This window comes from Lontra canadensis, unplaced genomic scaffold (assembly GCF_010015895.1).
Source record: "Lontra canadensis isolate GAN:19392208 unplaced genomic scaffold, GSC_riverotter_1.0 scaffold2, whole genome shotgun sequence".
In the NCBI taxonomy this organism is placed as follows: domain Eukaryota; kingdom Metazoa; phylum Chordata; class Mammalia; order Carnivora; family Mustelidae; genus Lontra; species Lontra canadensis.
This window is the reverse complement of record NW_022630996.1, coordinates 67,317,550-67,332,902: the sequence shown is the minus strand read 5'-3', so window position 1 is coordinate 67,332,902 and position 15,353 is coordinate 67,317,550. Positions and strand designations below refer to the sequence as shown.

Genomic DNA, 15,353 nt, shown 5'->3' with positions numbered 1-15,353 from the left:
TCAAGTCCCAACATTAATTGGGCTCCCTGCTTGGGCTCCCTGCTCAGCTGGGAGCCTGCTGCGCCCTCTGCTAGTGCGCTCCTCTCTGTCAAATAAATAAATAAAATCTTCATAAAAAGTAAATCAGTCATTTTAGATTTGGATTTTTAGCAGTAGAGCCCTTCAAACAAAGTCATTCAGAAGTCTAATGTATAAAGCCAGTAAAAAGGAAACTGTTAAAGCTAGAACACCAGTTCTGGTTAGTACAGGGATGCTTACCTTGCCCCCTTTTTCTCTCATTCCCACAGCAGTTCCTGAGGTACTTTCAAGAAACAAGTTTTGAACTAAATTAAGCATTTGATAATAGTTGGGAGACCTTTTGGTTATATACTTCAAATTTTTATCCTAAAATGGCTTGAAGTAGACCAGTGAAGTAAAGAGCATATTAAGAACATGAGTTTTTACATTTTTTCTTTGAACTGTGGATTTTCAACTGAATTTGACTTCTTAACTGTACTTAATTTCTCTTTTTAAAAAAAAATTTATCAACTTATGATCCCTTCGCACACTTATCTTTCCAATAATTCAGTGATGTCCTGTTTCTGTTCTTATGGCATTATTATCTCTATCCCTTAAAAAAAAAAAAAAAAAGACTTCTTTCAGATGATCTGTTACATGAATTATAAAGGAATTTTGATCTCTAGACACTAAAAGTTTTAGGGTTCAACTTTAAGAAATAGTTGAGGGGCGCCTGGGTGGCACAGTGAGTTAAAGCCTCTGCCTTCAGCTCAGGTCATGATCCCAGGGTCCTGGGATAGAGCCCCATATCAGGCTCTCTGCTCAGTGGGGAGCCTGCTCCCCCGCCCCCCGCCTGCCTCTCTACCTGCTTGTGATCTCTGTCTGTCAAATAAATAAGTAAAATCTTTAAAAAAAAAAAAATTACTTGAATAGACATTCCTTAAAAGGATGATTGTTTTTCCTTAATTTTTAGGATTACTTAGGTCCTTTATCATTTTGTAACTTATCTTCAGATTATAACCAATGTTGTCTTTTTCTGTAATTGTCCACTTTGTGCATTTGTTTTCTCTACTCTTAATGAAGACATACCCCATCTTCCTGGAGAGTACACATCTGACAAATTCAACCACTGCAAGCACAGCAGTGAAGTCTGACATAATGGGGAAATATCTTTTAATAGTGGCAAGGAATGTAGCTGTTTCAAAACCATCTAAAAAGGATATGGAACCAACCATATTTAGATCCATATGTAAACATTCTGGGCTAAAATAAGGCAGTTGAAGAACAGAGATGTCTTGCCATATCATGAACTTGAAGACAGAGTTACTTGTTCATTGTAACATTGAGTGACTCAAAAATGTTGCAAGCTTACTCTTTAAAAGACCTAAATTCGGGGTGCCTGGGTGGCTCAGTGAGTTAAAGCCTCTGCCTTCGGCTCGGGTCATGATCCCAGGGTCCTGGGATCAAGCCCCACATCGGGCTCTCTGCTTAGTGGGGAGCCTGTTTCCCCCCTTCTCTCTCTCTGCCTGCCTCTCTGCCTCCTTGTGATCTCTGTCAAATAAATAAATAAAATTTAAAAAAAAAAAGACCTAAATTCAACAATAGCTAATAAGCTGAAGACCATGATGAAACTAAGTCAGCACTGCAGGGGTATGGTATTTTGGTAGATTTGAAAAATGAATCTTAATGTCCATCCTGCCCCTGATCTAGGTTGAGATTACATGGGTACAATTAAATGTAACACAACATGTAATAGCAACAAGAGTGAGAAATTACTTCAAATTAAGAAATCTTGGAAGCTGTTGTACAGACACAATTTGAAGTCAGCTTTGAAGGATGGTTATGATTTGAGCATGTAGAAATTCATTCCAAAATTATTCCACTGGCATCTTTAGTATGCTAGCACTATTTTAGCTGCTGGGAATGCAAAAATACTTAAGATGTAGTCTACTGTTCTCAGTCTAGGGGTACATCAGACACCTAAATCATTTACAGTATAGCTTTGCCAGTGCTTTAACAGAAGTTATGTAGAAATTATCATTAGAATAAATTGAAGAGGGACATCTGGGTGACTCAGTCAGTGAAGCGTCCAACTCTTGATCCCAGCTCAGGTTTTGATCTCATTGTTGTGACTTCAAGTCTCACATTGGGCTCCACCCTGGGCATGGAGCCTACTTAGAAAAAAAATATAGAGATGAAAATGATTAACTTTGCCTTTAGGAATCATAGCAGAGATAGAACTTAACCTAAGTCTTGAAAGTCTAGTAGAAATATACCAGGTAGGATGGACAAACTAAATAAAGGGAAGAATATAGTTTATGTATAATTTGAACAACTAATGATATTACTGTGTGACTTGAGCTTGGGATTTAGATGGGGGGGAAATAGCAAGAAACAATGTTATATCGGGGCTAAACCGTAAAAGACGTTTTGTTTACTGATACAGGAACTGGAAAACCAAAGGAAATGTGTGGTACTAGCATAAGGACATAGAGACAAAATAGAGACTCTAGAAATAAACCATCGTATATATGATCGATTTTCAGCAAGGGTGCCAAGACCATTCAGTGGGGAAAGGACAATCTTTTCAATAGCTGATGCTAGGAAAACTGCAAAGAATCATACATCGTATGCTAAAATTAGTTAAAAATGGGTCAAGTTCTAAATGTAAGAGCTAAAACTCTTAGAGGAAAGTATGGGGAAAAGCTTTATGACAGTGGATTTGGTGTTGATTCCTTGGATATGAAACCAAAGGTATAGCAAACAGATGAAAAATAGATAAATTGGACTTAATAAAAAGGAAAAGGTTTTGTGCTTAAAAGGTTACTATCAAGAGGGTAGAAGGACAGTCCACAAAATGGGAAGAAAAAATATTTGCAGATCATGTATCTGATTAGGTGATTAATATCCAGAAGAAGCTACCATGTCACATCTGTTAGGATGGTCAGTATCAAAAAAATACATGTTGGCAAGAATATTTGGAGTTTGAAACCCTTTTAGGTTGGTGGAATTGTAAAATGGTATAACTGCTGTGGAAAACAGAAGTTGCATCCAAAAGAATTGAGAGCAGGACCTTGAGGAGATAATTTATATACTTACGTGCATAACAAGCATTATTCACAATAGACAAAAGGTAGAAACAACCCAAGTTTTCATCAACAGATCAATAGATGAACAAAATGTGTGTGCATACAATGGAATTTCATTCCTTTTCAAGGTTGAATGAAATTCTTACCCTTGCTAAAACATGGATGAACTTTGAAAACACTGTACTAAGCAAAATAACTCAGACACAAAAGGACAATTATAGGATTTCACCTATGTGAATTATCTAGAATAGTTAAATTCATAGAAACAAAGTAGAACATGGATTAAAAGGGGCTGGGAAGAGGAGAAGATGGAGTTACTGTTTTTTTTTTTTTTTAATTTTATTTTTTATAAACATATATTTTTATCCCCAGGGGTACAGGTCTGTGAACCGCCAGGTTTACACACTTCACAGCACTCAATATAGCACATACCCTCCCCAATGTCCATAACCCCACCCCCCCCAACACCCCTCCCCCCATCAACCCTCAGTTTGTTTTGTGAGATTAAGAGTCACTTATGGTTTGTCTCCCTCCCAATCCCATCCTGTTTCATTTACTCTTAATGGATAGTTTCAGCTTAGGATGGTGAAAAAGTTCTCGAAATGTATAGTAGTGATGGTTGCACAACATTATAATTGTACTTAACTGCCATTGAATTGCATCTTAATGGTTAAAATGGTCAACTTAATATATATTTATCACAATTAAAAAAAAAAATACGAGGGCGCCTGGGTGGCTCAGTGGGTTAAGCCTCTGCCTTCGGCTCGGGGTCATGATCTCAGAGTCCTGGGATTGAGCCCCATATGGGGCTCTCTGCTCAGCAGGGAGCCTGCTTCCTCCTCTCTCTGCCTGCCTCTCTGCCTGCTTGTGGTCTCTCTGTCAAATAAATAAATAAAATCTTAAAAAAAAAAAAAATACGTAGGAGAGAGGGGCTCCTGGGTGGCTCAGTGGGTTAAAGCCTCTGCCTTTGTTCGGCTCAGGTCATGATCCCAGGGTCCTGGGATTGAGCCCTGCATCAGTCTCTTTGCTCAGCGGGAAGCCTACTTCTCCCCACCCCAACCCCCGCTCTCTGCCTACTTGTGATTTTTGTCCATCAAATAAAAATAAAAATATGTAGGAGAGTATGTTCTTTTTGAAAAATTGGAAACTCTGGCAAGGCTAAGGCCACATATTTATGAAAATTAAGAAAGCATTTGATGTGTAAATTGTGCATTTATGTTCCTCCTGGCCCTTGTGAGCATTTGAGTTTGTAATCCCTGAAATAAATAAATGTGGATATCTTACTTACTAGTTTATGAAAATGCTGCTCAGACAAAAGGGAAGTAGTGATATACACTTAACCAAGGGGGCCACTTGTGCAAGCAGCAAATTCTACCTAATCGCTTAGATGGAATTAATTCATCTGTTACATAGTTTGCTTCATCTTTTTTTTTTATTTCCCTTTATGGTATGAGATCCTATAGAAACTAAATGTAGATTAAAATATTACAGAAATCTTACATTTATGAAAATAATGATTAATAGTATTTATTTCTACTTTAATATTCCTGCCCTTGGATGGGAGTGATGTTTGAGAACATTGACATCTGGTACTTGGGTTTATAAATTCAGGCATTTAAGCAGTGATTTTCAGACATTTTAGTAGGGAAATTATTTTCAGTCTTACGCTCTGAGAGTAAGGATCCCCTTCTTCCTGTTAAAGTCTTATGATAAGATGTTAACTGATTTGAACTGTCCTGCCCAGTGTGATAGCCATCTGGTATATGTGGTATTGAAATTTAATTAATACTATGTTGAAGAAAACTTAAAATTTAATTGCTCAGTCATATTAGTTACCTTTGTTACATTTTAAGTACTGAGTAGCCACATGTGGTGAGTTGCTACCATATTGAACAGTGCTAATAAAGAACATTAATCATTGCCTTAAGTTCTACTGGACAGTAGTACATTTAGAGCATAGACTGAATCAGAGTATCTGTATTCAAATTCTGTTATTTACGCTGATGTAACCTCAACCAAGTCACTGAACTTCTCTTTAATTTTCTTTTCCACAAAATGAGGATATTAGTAATATTAGTACCATGGGGTTGTTATATGGATTAAATTAATTGGGATATATGAAGTACTTAAAAATAGTATCTAGCATATGCTGGCTGTTATTGGAAAGCCCATTGTACTTCCTCAAAACTTAGATTCAGAGGAACACAGTATAAAAACCACCAATTTACAAAATAATTGCAATATGTCAATTTGGTATTTTAAGCTGTACCTGAAATATGAAACAGTTTATGGTTTATATGGCTTATTTGAAAATACTTTGTTTTCCTTTAGCGAGTTGAAGAATTTCTCAGCAAAGATATCAGTTACCTTATTTCAAATAAAAAGGAGGCTAAATTTGCACAAACGTTGGGAAGAATTTCTCCTGTACCAAGTCCAGAATCTGCATATACTGCAGAAACAACTTCACCTCATCCCAGCCATGATGGAAGTTCATTTAAATCTCCAGATTCAGTAAGTCTCTTAAATGTGCTTTGAGATGTTCAGAAAGGCTATAGCCTGAGTATCTAATGATTTTTCAAGAGCAGACTGGCAGCAGAATTCATGTAGGTAGAACAATATCTACATTATGGGTGGCTTTCCAGTCAATAAGGTTACTATCTTATAGAAAGGTGATTTGTCTCCTAATACTTTGGGTCATACTCTGCTGAAATAATACTTTTTGCCTTTTGGGGATGGCTTTTATTTTTAAGAGTTAATTACAACTAAAAAGTAACAGCAGATCATTATTTAAAGTAGAAATGGAACCCTTTTCTTTGTGTCACAGCAGGAGTAGGCAAACTGGCATGGGCCAAGTCCAGACTGTCCCTGTTTTTTACAGCCTTTGAGCTAACCATGGCTTTTACATCTTTAAATGCTTGGTCAAAAATCGAGAGAATATTTTATGACAAATTTAAATTCAGATATCAAAGTCCATAAGTAAAGTTTTATTGAAACTCAGCCAGATCTGTTACATAGTAACTGCTTGCTGTCCTGCTATAAAGGAAATATTGGATAGTTAGGACAGGTACTATATGGCTTACAGAACCTAAAACGTGCTCTCTGGCCCTTTACAGAAAAGATTTGCCAGCCCCTTTTTTAGTTACTGATATCACATCTCTATTGACAAGTTAGAAGTTTCAGTGAGGGATAAATTAGGGAGGGGGAAAAAATAGAAATATGTACAAGAAGAAAAGTCAAGGAAAGCTCATGTATTTTTTCACTTTCATGCTTTTTTGGAGGAATGAGATTATATACTAGTGACTAGTTCCAAATTAATTGTTGGTCATAGCATTTCAATTTCTTTTCCAGTGTTGTATTTAAAATGAGAAATAACTATATATATATATACATAAAATAAATTGTGTATGTGTATACAATATTCTCAGGTCTCCATTTGAATACAAAATTGGAATCTGAACTTGTTAGTTATAGATAATTTACTACAAAACTGGGCTTTGTTCTCACTTTGTTCTCATTCAGTTGTTTAGATGCTCTTTCAGAAAAAGAAGGAAACTTTTTAATAGGTCTTATTATAAAGATCCTAAGGGAGTTGCCTTTTACTATACTTCATTGTGTGATATTCATTAAGACTTATACAAATAAATGTCCCCTATTTAAAATGTTATATTAAAATTTATAGATTTTATCAATTAATTTAGCTATTTTATACTTTTAAGTTTTTTCCAATGAGGCACTGTTTTACAACTTTTTGATGTTTGAGCTCTGTTTTTTTTTTTTTATAGGTATGTTTGAGCAGAGGAAAATTACTAGTTGAAAAAGCTATCAAGGACCATGTAAGTATGAAATATAAAAATTTACTGTATATATTCTTTTATTAAGAACTTAAGTGGAAATGGAGATGTTCCTGAAATCTTCCTTTCCTCATTTTAATAGGAAAATATCAGCCTAGATCTCATTTTGCAAAGAACAGAATCTACTTTTCATGAAGAAACATCTCCATCTTGTGGCCTTTTAAAATATTACTGTAATTGTATGAAGCTTATGGCATTTTTGTATTTTTAAATGAACTTTCTTGAAACTGTTAACTGTAAGACTAAAGTTGCATTCTTGACAACTTAGTTGTCAAGAATATGGGAATATATTAAACAGGGTTAATTTATAAATTCCAAAAGAAAAAAACTGATGTACTGCTTGCTATTATAGCTATATAGAGTCTGTTCTGAATACCCACCTAAGTGACAGTAACCTTCAAATAATTTTTAAAATTTAGCCTCATTTAAATTTGTAATTTTCTAGAAAAACTATTAAACCTTTTTTATTTTACAGGATTTTATTCCTTCAAATAGTATATTATCAAATGCCTTATCATGGGGAGTAAAAATTCTTCATATTGATGGTAAGGATGTTACCAGTTTTTTTGACAGTATTTGTTAAAAGTATTAATTTGTGCTATTTGGTTCCTGATTTTACATAGAGAGAATTCTGATAGCAAGAGATAGCTATAATGGTAATTATTTCACCTAAATCTAATATGAAGAAAATAGCAGTCTTTAAAGGTGAAAATGCTAATCTTAAGCCTTTTTTTTAAATGAAGACATTAGGTACTACATTGAACAGAAGAAAAAAGAACTATATTTACTCAAGAAATCAAGCACTTCTGTAAGAGATGTGGTATGTTATTTTCCTTAATTTTTAAACTAATTAAAGTGATCAAGGTTTTTTGTTTTTTGTTTTTTTTTAATCTGTAAATTTTTCTTATCAAGTAGAAAGTATTACTGCCAGAATATCCTAAGGGTAAAAACCTTTGTATTGTATTCATGTTTCCGTTATTTGAGTATCCTGTATTATCCTGTATCATTTAACTTTGAGGATTTTCTCATGAGGTAAAAGTTGTTTCTGGGATTTTTTTTCTTCTTTGGTTGCTGTTGCTTTTAACCAGCCACTTTAGTTCATTCTGAAGGAAAACATAATTGGCTTATTGCATGAAAAGCTTCTAATATGTATAATATACTTTAAATTGCTGTAGATGGTGTTATAACAAAGTCTTGCTACGTACTATGATTATCTGGCCTGACCGCAAAATGTTTGCTAAGTAAATGCATTAGGCATTACAGTGTTAGACCTAATGTTTCCATATGTTGTCTCTTCCCTTTTCAAAAACTAGCTTTCTCCTCAAAGCCTCTATACAGAATCAAGGCTCTTCCTTGGAAATAAGTGCAATAAAACCTCTCTTAATCTATATCCTTCCCTACTTTCCAATCTTTATATCATCCAGACTTGTTAAATCCCCACTTTTATGCTTCCCGTTCACTCTTGAACCTATGAGGTATAAAACTACTGACTGATTTGCCAAATGGAGTTAACAGTTTTTAAAACCATTTAGGTTCTATCAGCTGTTGCTCATTTCCTCCTTTAATTTACCTATTTTCTTCTGCAACTTCTCTCATCCTAGTTGTCTCATGGTTTTCATACCCGTGTATTCTTTTGTGGTCTGCTTTTTCTTCACTCAATAATTAAATGACTAAAATCTAAAAGGAAACGTGTATAGATGAGTATATATAAAGACGTGTAGCCATAAGTACCTTGGCATGTTTGGGAAATTTTCTGTAATGTAATACAACTTGATTTTTGAGTGGGAGAATGATAAGAAAGGAAGCAGGAAAAATTAGCAACTTCACATAGGACCTTGCAACACTATATAAAGGAATTAAGTCTATCTGGAAGGATTTGGAAAATTATTGAAAGATTAATAGGAAAGTAACCTGATCGAATAGATAGAAGAAATACCTTCTGGTTGCCAGTAAAGCATGTGTCCTAGCAAGACTGACATTTGGACAGTGGCCTTTTTTTTTTTTTTTTTTTTTTAGATTTTATTTATTTGACAGAGAGAGATCACAAGTAGAGAGAGAGAGGAGGAAGCAGGCTCCCTGCCTAGCAGAGAGCCTGATGTGGGACTTAGTCCCTGGACCCTGAGATCATGACCTGAGCTGAAGGCAGAGGCTTAACCCACTGAGCCACCCAGGCAGCCCCTGGACAGTGGATTTTGAATTCTTTTGAACAAATTGGTAGTAAGAAACCTATTTTATATCATGACTATGCCATAAATGAGTGTTATACACACACTTAAAGTCTTTATGAATTTTATGTTTTTAATCACATTATTATAAGATAGGAAAGACAGAAAAGAACAGTTTACTTATTACTTAAGTAAAAGTATTAATACTTTGAATGTTTTATTTACAAGTAAAAAAAAAAAAACCCCTCCAAATGGCTATTCCCAAATTTTTATAAAGTACTGGGTGAATATTCCTTGATTGAAGTAAGCTAAATACATATAAAGATTTTTTGGATTGTATGTAGAAATAGATGTATGAAAATGTAAACCCACAAGAACATTATGGTTTCAGAATACACCAGTATATTATTTCTGTCTGTATGCAGTGTATATAAATATATATTTGAAACAAGTTTCATGAGACATTGCTTATCCTTAATGCGATTCGTGCCAGTATTTTTATAGTATTCTATTTTCATTTTTTAAAAATACTAGTCACAACTTTGAGTTGATATTAAATCTGCTAAAAGGTCACCGTTCATAGTTTAAAAAGTATTCAGGCGGCACCTGGGTGGCTTAGTTGATTGAGTGTCCTGATTCTTGATTTAGGCTCAGGTCATAATGATCCCAGGATTATAGGATCAAGCCCCACGTCATTCTCTGTGCTTAGTAGGGAGTCTGCTTGAGATTCTTTCTCTCTCCCTCTGCTCACTCTCAATTCAAATCTTTTTTTTAAAAAAGTATTCAGGGAGGGGCAGCTGGGTGGCTCAGTGAATTAGGCTTCTCATTCTTGGTTTCGGCTCAGGTATTGATCTCAGGGTTGAACCCCGTGTCTAAACCTCTGCTTGAGGTTTTTTTCCTTTCTCTTTCTATCCCCATCCGTTCCTCCCCAACTGTGTGTTTTCTCTCTCTAAAATAAATAAATAAAACCTAAAAAAATGTGTTCAGGAATATTTTGTTTACACATGCAATCATCAGTATTTAACAGATAGTCCTATTAGGTGTGAAGCACTAGGAGTATTTGCCCTCATGAAACAAAAACAATGACAAGTGTGATAAATACCTGTGAAACATCTTACTTTTCTCTCAAAACCAAAGGGATTAGAATACCAAATATCTCTGTAATCCAGAATGTATAACTGGTCAACTTAATTCTAATACTTGAAAATTTTTTCTGTATGTAAAAAGAAAATGTTTCTGGAAAATTTCTGGTTTGTCAAGTACTAAAACATAACCTCTTCAGTAAAGATGCATTTGTGGATCTTGAATGGACATGTATAAATCTTCTGCACACTAAAGACATACAAATTTTAAGGCATTATATTCTCTTAAATGCTCTTGTTAGCCTTTATCTTTTAGAAAAAAAGTTGAATGAATGTATTGCGCTTCACTATTTAAAATCCTTGGAGGTTTTTTTTCTTTTCTCATTTTTCTTTTCTCATTCTCATTTTCTTTTCTCATTTTACCTGAAACTTTGAGGATTTTTTTCTGTATATTTACATGAGGAATATTAGTCTTTTACTTCTTGATGTGTTTGGTTTTAGTGTCAGGGTGGTGCTGCTCTCATAAAATGCTGGAACGTATTTCCACTTATATTTTCTAGATAAGTTTTTGTAGAGTTGCTTTTATTTCTTAAGTGTTGATAGTATTTACCAAGAAGGTTATCTGGGCCTATATTTTTTTTTAATTGAAAAATTCCTAACTATGAATTCAGTTTCTTTATTAGATAAAAGAAATTCAGGTTATTTATTGCTTATTGAGTGCACTTGGATAGTTTGTTTTTCAAGGAGTTTGTGCTTGTTGTTTAAACTGTCAAATTGATGGCAAATCTATTTGTAATAGTCCCGTATTAAGCTTTTAATGTTTATAGAGTCTTAATGACATCTTTAATTCCTGAGATCATTATTGCTTTTTTTCCCTTTTTGTTTAGTTGGGCTAGTTATCAGTTTCGTCTTTTCAAAGAACCAGGTCTACTATAAATTTTTTTTTGAGCTCTGCTTTACTGCTGTTCCATACATTTTATGTAGAACTTCATAGATACTTATGAACTTTATTTACATATTTATATGTATAATATATATGTTATATATATTTATATATATGTATATATATCTATATTGACAAGTCATCATCACTTAAAGTCCGTAGTTTACATTAGGGTTCACTTTTAGTGTTGTACATTGTATAGGTTCACACAAATGAATAGTGATATATATTTGCCATCACAGTAACCTACAGAATAGTGGAATATTTTCCATAAAAATGTTCCATGCTATATCTTTTCCTCCTTCCCTCCCTCGCTTACTCCTAACAACTACTGATCCTTTTTCCATAGTTTGGCCTTTTCCAACGTGTCATATAATTGGAGCCATACAATATATAGCCTTTTCAGATTGTCTTCTTCAGTAAGTGATAGGCATTTAAAATTTCTCCATGTCTTTTCATGACTTGATCTTTTTTTTTTTTTTTCCTTTAAACTGCTGAATGATGCCATTGTCTGGATTTGCCACAGTTCATCCACCTTCTGAAAGACATCTTGGTTGCTTCCAAGCTTTGACATTATGAGTAAATTATGTGTATATAAACATCCACGTGTAGGTTTTTGTGTGGACACTAGTTTTCAACACATTTGGATAAATACCAAGGAGCATGATTGTTGGATTATATGGTTAGAGTATGTTTAGTTTGGTAAGAAGCTGCCAAACTGTCTTCCAAAATGGCTGTACCATTTTGCATTTCCACCAGCAATGAATGAGCTTTTGTGGATTTCTGTTTTAATTTTGTTATGGTCAAATACTTTGACCATATGTATGGTCACATACTTTGTGTGATTTCAGTTCTTTTAAGTTTACTGCTGTTTGTATAGTCCAGAATCCAGTCTTTTTTTCTTTTTCTTTTTATGATTTTATTTACTTATTTGAGAGAGTGAGCACACATGTTGTACAGGGAGAGGGACAGAGGGGGAGGGAGAGAATCTCAAGCGGGCTGTGCGCTGAGCTCAACACAGGGCTCCATCTCACGACCTTGAGATCATGAAACTTAACCAAAACCAAGATTCAGACACTTAACCCACTGAACCACTCACATACCCCCAAAATATAGTCCGTCTTAATGCCAGCAAGTTCCATGGGCACTTAAAAAGTATATTCTGAGGTTAATGGGTGGAATATTCTTATAGATGTCAAATAGGTCAAATTGCATAGCTTTTCTGTATTCATACTGATACTCTATCTTAGTCTAGCCATTATGGAAAGAGTGGAGTATTGAAGTTCCCAAATATGTTGTGGGTTTGTGTATTTTTCCTTCTTGTTCTATCATAGTTTTTGGTTTGTGTATTTTGAGCCTTCTTAGATGTGCACACATCTAATATTATTATGTCTTCTTGGTGAATTGACCTTGTTACTATATAACATTCCTTTGTCCCTTTTAGTATTTCTTGTTCTGAGGTCTTTGAAAAAACACAGCCACTCCGGCTTCCTTGTGATTAGTGTTTACATGGTCTTTTTTATTCCTTCTACATTTGCCATGTCTATGTATTTATTTTTAAAATTGGTTTTTTACAGACAGTTGGAAAGTTGTCTTTTTATCATATCTGGCCATCTTTTTTAATTGGTATGTTTTAATGACTTATACTTAATATTAGTACAATTTAGGCCTGCCAATATACTAATATTTCTTTGATAGTGTTCTCTGCATTTTATTCCTTTGTTTTCTTCTTTTTCTGCTGCTTTTCAGATTATTTGAAGATCTTTCTATTGGCTTTTTGGCCAAATTCATGTTTTTTTGTTTTAGTGGTTGCTTAGGTTTAACTATATCTGTGTAGTTATATCTACATATCTTCACAGTCTTTTTAGGGTTAATATTTAACCTACTTCAAATAAAACATAGAAGCCTTAAAACTTTTTGAGCTCTCTATCCTCCCCCACTAGTCTTTATGATAGAGTTATTTTTGTTACATTTGCATTTATTGATAAACCCACCAGGCGTGTTAACCTTTTTCCTCGAAAAAGTCATGTAGAAGAGAATGTGAGAATGTCTTTATTTTGCCCTCATTCCTGCAAGATCTTTTCACTGGATAACAAATTAGGAATAAGAAATTCTTTAGGTCAGTACTTCACAGGTGTTCTACAGCTATATTCTGGCTTCCATGAATTTTGATGAAAAATTTGCAGTCATTCAGATTGTTTTTTTCTTTTTTTTTAATATTTTATTTATTTATTGGACAAAGAGAGAGAGAGAGATCAGAGGTAGGCAGAGTAGCAGGCAGAGAGAGAGGGGGAAGCAGTCTCCCCACTGAGCAGAGAGCCCGATGCGGGGCTCAATCCCAGGACCCTGAGATCATGACCTGAGCCAAAGACAGAGCCTTAACTCACTGAGCCACCCAGGCACCCCAGATTGTTATTTTCTTATAAATAATGATCATTTTTCCCTATGTACTTAGCAAATTTTTAATTTATCTTTGGTTTTCAACAATTTGGTTGTGATATGCCTTGGCTTGGGTTACTTAGAGATGTTTCTGTTTGTTGTTCACTAAGATTTTTAGAACTATAAATCTGTGTTTGGAAAGTTTGGGCTATTTTGTTAAAATTCTTTTTCTTCACCGTTCTGTTTGTTTCTGTATTTCCAATAACACTAAATTTAGACTTTTTATATTAATTATAGCCTAGAATACAAGGTACTTATTGGGTACTGTTCATTTTTTCCCCCATTCTTCTTTTCTCAGTTCTTCTAATTAAAGATTTCAATTCATTGGTCTTCCAGTTCACTGACACTTCACTTGTTCATCTATGTTCTGTTTTCAAGCCCATCCAGTTAATTCTGTATTTCAAATCATGTATTTTTCACTTGATTTCTATACTAGTCTTCACTAGACTTCTACAGTTTCCTTTCTGTTGTTTTTTGTTTTTATAGTTTTTCTGCTGAGAATTTGTATCTCTCCATCATTTTAAGTGTATTTGCCCTTACCTTAGAGTCTTTTTCCTGGCTCCACTACTTGCTGCCAACTCTGTAATTAGAGGTTTATCCTTCAGGCAACATTGTGAGAAAAAGGGGTTGGGAAATATACCCCCTTAAAGTAGTTTCTCTGAGTTTGGCTTCCTTCTACAATATGCCTGCTTTTGTTTTTTTTAGTCCCCATGTAGTTGCTCATTGTATTTCCCCCAGAGTTTCAGTAGTAATCAGTGGGATTGTTTGACCGTGTTGGACATATTCCACCTTGACAAGAATCGACAGACTGTAATAAGTACTTTAATAATTCCTTTGTTTAGTCTATCACAGAAGTTTGCTCAGTAAAGGCATCAAAATAACCTTAGGACTATTTTTAGATTATTTTATTAACTGTAGCTTTTCCTCATTGGTTGATTTCTTTCTGTAAAGGCAAAAACAATTTTAGCTAGAATGCAAGGTATTTGTTGGGTGTATTGTAAAAGTGAGCTTGTATTATGTTCATTGTTTCATTTCTTTCGTTGACTTGATTTTTGAAAAAGCAAGTTTTCTCTTTTTTCCCCAACAAAACTATAGTAATTACCCTTCTTTTATATAGTTCTTTTCCTGTATGATTGTCTTCAGGATAAAAAGGAGCAGTTGCTGTTTTCATTGTACTTTCAAATGCAGTCTTCTTCTTCTTCTTTTTTTTTTTTTTTAGGGAAAAAGAGTAGGTATTGGCACACAGAAAGCAAGAAGTAAGTATTTCGAAATCCTTAGGTGTATTTGATATGCTTTTAGAAAGTAGAACAGATCTTATAAAAATCCTCTGAAAAATCATGTAAACAACTCCTCAAGGAACATGTTCAATAGGTCTTAATTTTTTTTGAGACTATGGACCCCTTTTCAGAATAATGTTTTTAAAAAACATGTAAAAATTACTAGATTACTGAGAAAGTCAGTAAATGAAATTCAGTTGTCAGAAAATTTTTAATTATGAAATGGTGATATACTTGGTTTTTTTTACACACTTAAAACAAGTGCTAGCAGTGATTCTACTATAATTTTGGAAGTGGTGAGCATAAATAATGTCTTGAGATCTGTAAAACTAATATGAAGGTATTTCATTTGCTTTCAGAATTACAGGCACTGCTAAGACCACTGTGATCCTGTTGCTTATATGCATAACTAGAGGAAGTGTTAAATTTCGGTTAGACATCGATGAAAATAAAAATTGGATTTTTTTTCCTGTTTCAGCTCATGATTCTTCTGAATTCTATTCATAGATC

At 34.2% G+C, this 15,353-nt stretch overlaps 1 protein-coding gene across 2 annotated transcripts in view; it reads left to right on the top strand.

Moving 5' to 3' along the window:
- DBF4 (DBF4 zinc finger) overlaps positions 1-15,353 on the top strand; it is a 29,557-nt gene that overhangs the window by 3,243 nt on the left and 10,961 nt on the right. For both annotated transcript variants that reach the window (XM_032875918.1, XM_032875909.1), the window contains exons 3-7: positions 5,418-5,597; positions 6,869-6,919; positions 7,413-7,482; positions 7,681-7,757; positions 14,786-14,822. In XM_032875918.1, the coding sequence (XP_032731809.1) occupies positions 5,418-5,597; positions 6,869-6,919; positions 7,413-7,482; positions 7,681-7,757; positions 14,786-14,822 (415 nt within the window). The remainder of the gene's footprint in view (positions 1-5,417; positions 5,598-6,868; positions 6,920-7,412; positions 7,483-7,680; positions 7,758-14,785; positions 14,823-15,353) is intronic.